Genomic DNA, 10,235 nt, shown 5'->3' with positions numbered 1-10,235 from the left:
AAAAATACCTTTTAGTAGAAGTTGATTAACCCTTTGGGGTTAAAAAGTGCTAATTTCTCTATCTGGTTATATTTAAATGTTCAGTTAAAGTGAGTGTGAACTGACACTCTATTTTGTAAAAATAGGGTAATGCACGATTTTTTATGATTAGGCTTTAAATGTAGAGTATAACAATAAGGTAAAAACAATGGTTTTTGTTCCACCATTATATTTTTACTTAATAATTTAATAGCTACTTAAAACACAAATATTTTGTTGTTTTTAAACCAAAATCCTAAGTTTAATGTATATTTTAAAGCTGTTGGTGTATCAAATCACATTTGTTTTATTGAGTATGTGTATCTTAACTTATTTCTTTTGTTTTGTAATATTATCTAATTCCATCTAGTATATCACTAATGTGTTAATTTATAATCCACTTGCAGCAATCAGAAAAGAAATAGTAATAAATGAATAATTCATGCATTGTTTCAACACTATAACCTAGCAACTAGATCCAAAGTTAAAAAGGTAAATATTTTCGAGTGAACATGAGGTTTAAAACTGATTTCATTATTCAATTATACTTTATATTTACAATGGATTAAAAACTAACAAAAAACTTGTATTATGACGAAAACAACAATAAAAGTAAAAAGAACCAGATTTACAGTGGTTGGACTAGTTTGTTTACAATGGCAGACAATTCACTCAGCTGGAACTTTGGTCAACAAACCAGTAAATGTATTGCAAAAAATGGCTGCAATATTGTTTCAAATAGTTAAGACTATTCCCGAGAGTTAGCAGCACAATGCAGAGCCAATAGAACTCACCGAACTAATTTCGTACTTAAGTGAAATGAGACGTAATTTGTCAGCCATGCAGTGCCTGAGATTCGTCCGTTAGCGGAACTACAGCACACTGGGCAGGACTGCTTTTTATCTGGAGAGGGTTTAAATGACCAGAAGTAGACACTCTTTGACTGAAGTAAAGTTTAGACCAACATATTTATTTTTTTAATCTGGGCAACAGTGAAAATGTTAGTACTGCACTGGGAGAAGATTACAAGGAAGTAGACACTTTTTGACTGAAGTAGGCTTTTCACATTGACTGAAATATCTTTGTGATCGTAGAAACAATGAAAACTCTACCTGGAGGGCTTGTGTATAATTGATCTGAACTAAAATTCTTCTTCATACGCTAATTTCAAATAACAGCCAGCTAATTTCAGTGGATATTTTTAAACTCTTAGCAATGAACACTGCTATAATACACACCATAAACATGTCTACTTCTGATTCAAATATCTTATAGGATTCATGATACATGCTTCCACTTATAATCTACCCTAATCTTATTAACCCTTTCAGGGCCAGGACCAAATATGAGATGTTGCAAAATTTTTTCACATATCATATCCCCTGTGACTAGCCAAAAGTGCCAGGCTAAAATTGGCGATTTTGCAGTCTCCAAGATTAAAATTTATAACTTTTCATAACAATTAGAGAATGACCTAAAAGTTGCACCAAATTACTCGTATAGATATATACTATCAACAAGAAATATATAGATGTAGTTTTAAGTAATTTAAAATTTAAAAAAAAATAGCGTTTTAATAGATTACATAAAAAAATTTTTATTTTTTAATTTTTTTTGTAAATAACTAAAAAAGGAAAAATAATTTTACTGTGGGAAGCTATTTTATTATATTGTACATTTAGAAAGGAACAACTATACGAAATTTTGTGTTATTTCTCTCATAAATAAATTTTTTATGACACATTTTGTATAAATACGCATAATTGTACTTCGCAACAAGTGATACAGCAACTGACTCTTACATTGCAAGAAACTTAAAATAAATATTCACATTATGGATGTACCGGTAAACAGATGATTGTAGGATCCATAAACAGTTTCAATACAGTTAAAAACACTATTTACCGAGAAATATTTACACAATTTTATTTGAAATTTATTTACACTTTTTCTATTTACAAATATGCTACTTACAATTTTATTCCCATGAGATCGCAAATTGTCAGTCATTGTAACTACTACACACAATAGCTAAGCACGTAACTACTAACACTACTAATAATTACAACCACAAAATAAAATAATAAAGGAGAATCCAGCATACAATAGTACGATTACACTAAAGCATAAAGAATTAACAACAATAGATCGAGTCAGCTGATAATGTTACGTGACAATTACAAAATAAAAATGCATAGACCTCCAAAATAAAAATTATATTCATATTAATTATCTAAAAATATACCAGGGAATAAAAAAAACATAAAACTTTAATCATTTGACGTAGTATTTATTTAAGAAAACGACGAATATCAAGGCGGCAATATATTGCCGCCTGGCGCTTTTCGTGTATGTCACCGACGGCAATATATTGCCGCCTGGCCCGGAAAGGGTTAATCTAAGAAAAGATTACTAGGACTTATATTCCTCCACTCTGGTTTTAATATATTTCAAGTGTTACTGAAATTGTTGGAGCTATTCCTTCAAATATTATGGAGTGTTCCAGAAAAACTGTGTATTTATTGGTAAAAATTTTTTTCCCTCTTTGTCTTCAGAGCCTTAAAACTTAAATTTTGGTTATTCTGGAATCAATCGGGAGATTGGAATAACTTCCAGTGACAATAAATCATGTTCAGGAGTCTTTACAATTTCATTACAAAGATTATGCCTATGATGTATCTGTTATTCAATAGCATGTGCAAAGCCATGGGTAACTTCTAGTTTAGGTATATTACCACAGTTATGACAACACAATATGTGCAGACATTTCATTGACAACTGATTTCACTTCAAATTGTGTGTAACTGAAAACTGTATAAATTTACACATCTATTAAATGAGTTACAATAGCGGCAAAAGCAATATTAGATTACATTTTTACAGTGGGTGGTCATATTATAGCTGATTTTCAGAGTACCATAAGAATAGAGAACAAAGAGGCTGTGTTCTGTTCTCTATACTATCTCAATCTTGCTGAAATATATCATTACTTAAAACAGACTTAATGTAGAAGTTGTTCAGTATACTGACTAATACTAATCCTGGAGAAATGCATATACTTTACAAGAACAAGCATAATAGATCCATGGTGAATAATGAGCAATTATCTTTTAATTTTTTTATTGCAACTGAAAATTACAATATTGCACATGGATATTTTATCCCTTAACTTCAAATCTTACTAAACTCTTCTTATTTCATAATGATTTCATAACTAAAAGTAAGATAAGTTTGCAATGAAATAGTTTAATTATTAAACAAGATAAACTCATTAATTGTTTAATATTGCTAAGTACAATACATAAGTGCATCAACATCTTCTTTAGGTAAGGAAATTTACTTTTTGTAAGATCGTATTTGTACAGTTTTATTAAAAAAACCTCTGACATGATTTCATCTATGATTATGAATTCTTTTTAAATGATGACGCATTGCCTTAAAATTTAATCCTAAATGACTAAATAATGTGTCAAAAATAGAAATCTAACATGAAGAAAGTCAGTCAATAAATTTGTAGATTTGTAATGATGAGGCCAAAAAAACTGTTATTCCAAAAGAATAATAAATATGGTTAGTAATATTAAGATATTTTATAAAAGCATCATAATTCATAAAAGGTATGGGAATTTACTCTTAACCCTATGCACTCGAAGGCAGTATTTATAATTTGTCCTTGGAGCTAAGTATGGTCAGCTCTACTGGCTGCCATTTTGTCAGAAGCAGGTATTAATTTTTGCCGTAATGTTATCTTGTTATCTCAGCTCGTATGTCCAGCTGTACTGGTCAAGATATAATACGTCAATAGCTCGTAAGGCCAGCACTATTGGCCACTAAACATAGCAGATAGTTTCTAATATTCTCCTTGTCTTATATAATGAATGGCGAGTGCTGAAACCTACCGAACAGCTTTATTTTAAAATACAATTTTTTAAGCAAAGCAGTAAATTTTAAACTGGTCTCTAACTCTTCTCTAAACTTTGTGCAAATAAGACGAATGACGCATAGTGTGCCTATAAACTGAAGTGGTAGAAACCTAGGACATTTTATTAGAAGATGTATGCTAACTATTCTTGACGACACATAGGTATGTATTTTTAAAAATTTTATCCGTAAAAAAATGTAAAGACTGAGAAAAATGTAAAATAGTTCATGTATGAGCATAAACTAACTGTAAAAGCCTACTTTATAGCATTTTATTACCTATCTTTGTTACCAATATATTGATAAGAGTTACATTTCCCAAATGAATGTTTATCTTTGTATTTGAAAGATTCATTAAAATTAAATTAAATATTATTTTTCATTTCTTCTTTAAAAATTTTAAATTAGTATGCAAATAACATGGAGAAAATTGAAAAATAATTCTGATCTGGAGATGCAAACAACAAATATGGCCGCTGAGCTGTCAATGAAAGTAGCCATATGAGTTGCGAGGACAAATTATGGCAAAACCAACACAAGCTTTCTGCAACCTTGGTTTGGCAAGTGCTGCAGGCCTTTCGAGCGCAAAGGGTTAATAATTTATACAGTTTTATTAAAAATCCTAGGAAATGATTTCATATATGATTAAGAATTCTTTTTAAATGACAACACATTGCCTTATAATAATAACCCAAATTACTAAATAATGTTTATATTTTAACATAAAAATCTTACATTAAGAAAGTCGGTCTATAAATTTGTAGATTTGCTCATTAGTAAGCAGGAAAACTGTTATTCCAAAAGAATAATAAATATATTTAATATAATGATATAGTTTGATATCAGACTAATCTGGAAAAATACTGTATAATTGATATGTTACTATTCCTAAAATGTAAGTACAGTTATTAATTAACTTTGTCACACATAAACCATTAATTTCAACAACATACAAGTTCTCTGAGGTAGTTAATATACACATACTTGTAATATAAATTACACAATGTTTATGGACTCTTTTTAAGTGAAATGTAACTGTGTTGTATAAATAACAATAGACTCATTATGATGTTTGATAGCCTACGGATTGTATAATGGTGATTTTTTATTTAATTGATTTTCCTTTATCCGACCAAGCTTTAGTCCTGTAGATAGTCGATTAAGAGGGTGTCTACTGTACTAACATGTTTTATAGGCCTATATTGATTTGTAGAAATTTATAATTGACTTCTACATTCATTGGAGTCAGTTGAATGCTTTACATTTCACAAGAACATAACATGAATGTTTAAATGAAAATTATTTGCAGTTGGGCAAAATAATTTGTAGTACAACTTTTAAAAGATTATTGTAATGCTTAAGAATTTATTTTGTGACTTTCCATTAAAATAAAACAAGACAATATTATGTCTCTTAAATATATTATTTCATATCAAAATTATATGTGGTTTAAGGATCAGCTTGGGGTGGGTTTAGTTAAAAATTATTGTAGTTTTTCATAATTTTATTAAGAACAGAGCATTTTCATTGAAGTGTCAATAGAAAGTCTAGGATAAATATGCGATTCCTAGACAAATTTGTCAATTATATTTTTACTTTTATAAAAATAACATTGTTATCTAATCAAACAATAGAAAGATGTATGTTATAGGGTTAATTTATCAAATACAATTATGTTTCATTTAAAATAAAATATATGTTTAAATAACACGTCATTAAAACATTACCTAGTGTAAGCAAACAAATTTTAACAGCTTACATAATATGCCATAACATTAATACTTAACACAAGTATTAAATACAGTATGAGTAAAACATTTTAGAGTAAAACCAAACAACAAATTGCTACCATTTTCGGTACAAAGTAGACAAGAGACAAAAAGTCGGTACTGGCAGTGATAAAATTTTTAGATAAATAGTATCTATCATGTTATCTATTTAATTATTATGTATATATGTACAATGCTATAACGGTCAAATTAAGGCATTTTAAGTTTATCATATAGTAAATTGTGATAAATGATAAAGTCAATGTAAAATCTCTATTATAAAGACAGCTTAGTTGAAATTAAATCTCATGCTTAAATAATAGTAACAATAAGTTGTTGTAATTAATAAAAGTATTATTAAAAATAACAAAATCAAAACACACTAATCAATCCAACATACTAATCTTGCAAATAATCTGCTAATCTAAATTAGATATTTATAATAAAGTAACCACAAATGATTGGTGAACAAGACTGATGACTGGAGCTTACAACACAATAGCCTTAATGTCCATAATTATTGTTTTCAACTAACCTGCTAAACTTCGAGTCAATTTACATAAAGTATAAAATCAAAGAAAATTTCTATCTTTGTGTACAAACAATAATTAATAACTATAATTGAAATAAAGCAAATGGGGTTGGATAGATAATGATCACCGGTGGTTTAATGCTCCTTATTATTGTGCAAAGTCAGTAATTCATGCAAAATTTACTGCTCTACATTCTCATATGAAACCTAGTAAACTAACTGTATTTAATAATGAAAAACTAATCCTAACTTTACAAATCCATAGTGTTATGGTAACATAACTCTTTCTCCTTTCTTTTACAATTCAGACAAAATAAAGCCACTTTATAGTATTTTGACAAAACTAAACTAATACAATGTTTATTTTTATTAATAATTATCAAACTGAAGCCAACATTTATCGATATAAGTTTTTATTTTTGAAAATAAATTACAAAAAAAATTTAGTTACTTAAATTTTTACAAACACAACTTTGAAAGTTTTCTAAAGTAATATTTACTGTATTTAAAAATTTCTTTATATTACGAATGTTTCATTTGGAGGAGTATATTGGATTACTCTAGTACTTAATGCTACTCTAGAACTACCTTAATTTATATAAAATTGTATGACCTAAAATCACAAATAATTTAATTTATGTTATGATCCATCAAAGAATAACTCAAAATAAAATTTGCTACATTTTTAGTTGTTTATGTTCAATTATGCTTTACAATCAATCATTTGAGGTTTTACAGAAAAATAATTAAACATACAACTGTTCATGCAATGGAACTGATTTAAATATAATATTGATAACAACATGTTCTTTTACAAGTAAAAGAAAAATGATCACAGTTAGAAATTTATCACACGATTTTAAAGAATTATTTGTACTAATAAAATCACTTAATAATGAGTGATTTGTCTGTTTGTAAAATAATTTCACAAGGTCACTTCTGAAGAAACATTTTCCGATCACCAAAAACCTAGGATGACAACACTCCCAGATAAAGTATCAGGTGATAGATGGGTGATTATGTGTTTGCTATCACACCAAAGATGATTACTTAAACCCGTCTCACCGTTGATAGTATACAAGCGACAGCCCAGACTCCAATCCCACATTTCCATGTGGCAACTGGGCTTCATGATTAACATGAGATTTGAGTGGCAACAAGCTCTGATAGCTGTCACTGCCCCATTTATCTCAAATTCACTCCGTATGTCTGGAGTTTTAGGGTTCATGACTGTGACTTGAGCTGAATCATAAAACATCAAGCAATCGCCAACAAACTGGAAACCTTTTCCTTGTGCATCAAAACTTTTCAAAGCTGAACCTGTAGCTCGGTCCCAGAGCCAAATCTCTTTTTTTTCCTCACCTCTTGTCACAAAGTAAGGTCTAGCACCTCTGGGACTAGGCACTTTTTTTGTTACTGCAAGGATGTACTGATTACTGACTGCGATTTGTTCTATCTCCGTAATGACACTCTGACTGAACGCTTCCCATGCAGCAGTTTTCACACCAAATTCAACTATTTGATGCACCTTCTTTTTCCTGTTACACAAACCCAAGTAGCAAGAGTCACCGAACCAAATAGCAATTGTGATTTCCTGATACATGGAATCAAACTGAAGTGTATGTTTCAAGTCTCCAGTTTTTCTATCCCAAAAGAAAATTGGCACAAAGTCCTCAGTGCTATGAGAAAAACTCGGAACAAATATTACATATTCTTGAGTGACTTTTAAGTAGGGACTCAATTTTTTTACATCTTTTAGCAGTTGTTTCTTTGTAGGTATCAAGTTAGACAGCTCGTATTTAACAAAGGCTTCGTCAAAAGTATTTTTATATAAATCGAAACGAAACACCCTAATGATCCAGTTTTGAATTATCACAATAGTGTCAAAATCAAATGCTATGGATTGCACATCGTTAACTTTGTCGGGTAAAGTCAAGTCACACAATTTGAATGGGACACCTTCAAGGCTCCAAACTCCAAGCTTTGATGATTTAGTTAACTTTTTTTCAAGCAACACTAAATACTTACCATCACAAGTGATCGGTTCCAGTACACCAAACCAGCTGTTAGCCCCACCCGAAATCTTGTGCTTTATGTATTTACCACAACGCCAGTTGTACTGCAAGCATGAATGCTGGTTGAACAATAAACGCTTCTGGCAGATTGGGGTAAATGAATCATATGAATGTGACCATTTACGGAACTGTCTGTGTGATTTATAGAAGTGAGTGGTATTCAGGTCAAAGTTATCCTTCCACCCTCTCTTTTCACAAATGGAACTCCAGATCTTGTTTGAGTTGACAGCTTCTCGCCAGCTGCTGTTGACTGCAGTGCAGGCTGCCAAATCTTTTGGTTTTAAATAGATGAATATCTCTTCGACAAGTTCTACAGGTAGAATCTGAACAAAGTCAAGCTTTTTATGGCTTTCACCTGGAACAAAAGAAAGTTTTTAAGTATACAACATTCTGAAACAAGCAATTTTAATCCAATTTTCAAGGATAAAACTATTTAACAGACTATTTGTAACACACTACCTGTAACAAGTATCAACCCAAGAACATTTGTATAAACTTTTACACATGGTGTATACAAGAGTAATGTAAATAATAAGCGCTTATACAATAAATAAAAATCAAACTTCACAGTGTATGTATTTACTTGTATCTTCCATTAACTTAAAATACTACTTAGAAAGTAGATGGGCACTTGATTGAAATGTTTAACTGCTTAATTTCCATTGTGTTTTAAATGATGTATTATTATATTACAATAGTCTAGGAGCTGAGAGATAATTTGCATTGTATAAGTACATAGTCTGATTTTTCTTTAAATAAATATTTTCCTAACCAGCAGGACTTGGTTTAGGTCAGAAAGGGGAAGGTATCAAAAGAGACAATAATAACAAATTAAAATTTTTTCAGATCATATTTTTATTAGCTAGACACACTTAAAATTAACCAAGACACGTAAATAAATAATAAATCAACGTCAACTAACAATAAACAGACCATTATCAGTATTTTTAATAAGTTATCTGAAGATGTTATAACTATTATTCATGTGTTATAGAATCTAATTCTTCTTTAACATAGACAAATTTATTGCTATTCAGCATTATTGTTATTTGGAAGAACCTTTAAAATGTTTTCAACACAGTATGCTGTTTAAAAGAAAGTATGGAAAAAATAATAAATAGTAAATTTAAAATTAGAAACATAGACATCAAAATGGAGTGTTTTAAATGATCAAAAATATAATTAGTTAAATTAATATTATATCTGCATAAAACCTGTTATTATAGTTCTGTGTTATATTTCTGAACGTGCTGATATGAATCTAAGCTCTTTGCTAGAAATAAATAAAAAAGTAGTGTATGCTTCATACCCTTGAACCATCAATAACTCTGTCCTGCTGTTTACTGATGACAAATACTGACAAGGCAGGACTATACAGAAAGGAGTGAACACATTTGTACATAACAAACCGTAAGTCCTAGTCAAATCTAATGAGTAACTGAAATATTGTAGTATTTGCTGCAAATTACCACTTACAAAATTGTATGGTAATTCTCCTGTGCTGGTATGATTGTTCAAATAGAGTTCATTGAGAGGCAAGTATATTTTCATTAATGATTGTAGTTGCAATGTCATTCCAATAAATGTAACTGAATCCAAAAACTCTAATTTTAGATCGATCAATATGTGGTGTGTATCAAAGTTATTAAAAATGTATGTAGTTTCTTTAAAAGAGAGAAACTAAATTAGAGTCATATTTTTATACAAATTTCTACAAATTCATAAGAGGTTGTTCAACTGCCAATTTTATTTTCATTTGTTAGCAGTGTCTGAGTAAACGTTACTATCTATACATTTTAATTTATACAATGTGTATGACAATCTCCTCTATCACCTGTTTTAGGAATGCTTCTGGCTTTGAACTTTTCTCACACCTTATTCACTGGGACCAATAATACTTTTAAGAAGGAAAAATTTAAG

General features: G+C 29.7%; 1 protein-coding gene across 1 annotated transcript in view; it reads right to left on the bottom strand.

Annotated features, from left to right (window-relative positions):
* Positions 1-3,121: 3,121 nt before the first annotated feature.
* The window catches only part of LOC124359276, a 57,535-nt gene continuing 50,421 nt past the window's right edge, over positions 3,122-10,235 (bottom strand). Inside the window, exon 3 of the mRNA XM_046811892.1 lies at positions 3,122-8,670. Within this exon, the coding sequence (XP_046667848.1) occupies positions 7,199-8,670 (1,472 nt within the window). The 3' untranslated portion in view covers positions 3,122-7,198. The remainder of the gene's footprint in view (positions 8,671-10,235) is intronic.

The sequence above is a fragment of the Homalodisca vitripennis genome, chromosome 4 (genome assembly GCF_021130785.1).
Source record: "Homalodisca vitripennis isolate AUS2020 chromosome 4, UT_GWSS_2.1, whole genome shotgun sequence".
Classification (NCBI taxonomy): Eukaryota; Metazoa; Arthropoda; class Insecta; order Hemiptera; family Cicadellidae; genus Homalodisca; species Homalodisca vitripennis.
This window is presented reverse-complemented; position numbering and strand designations above follow the sequence as displayed.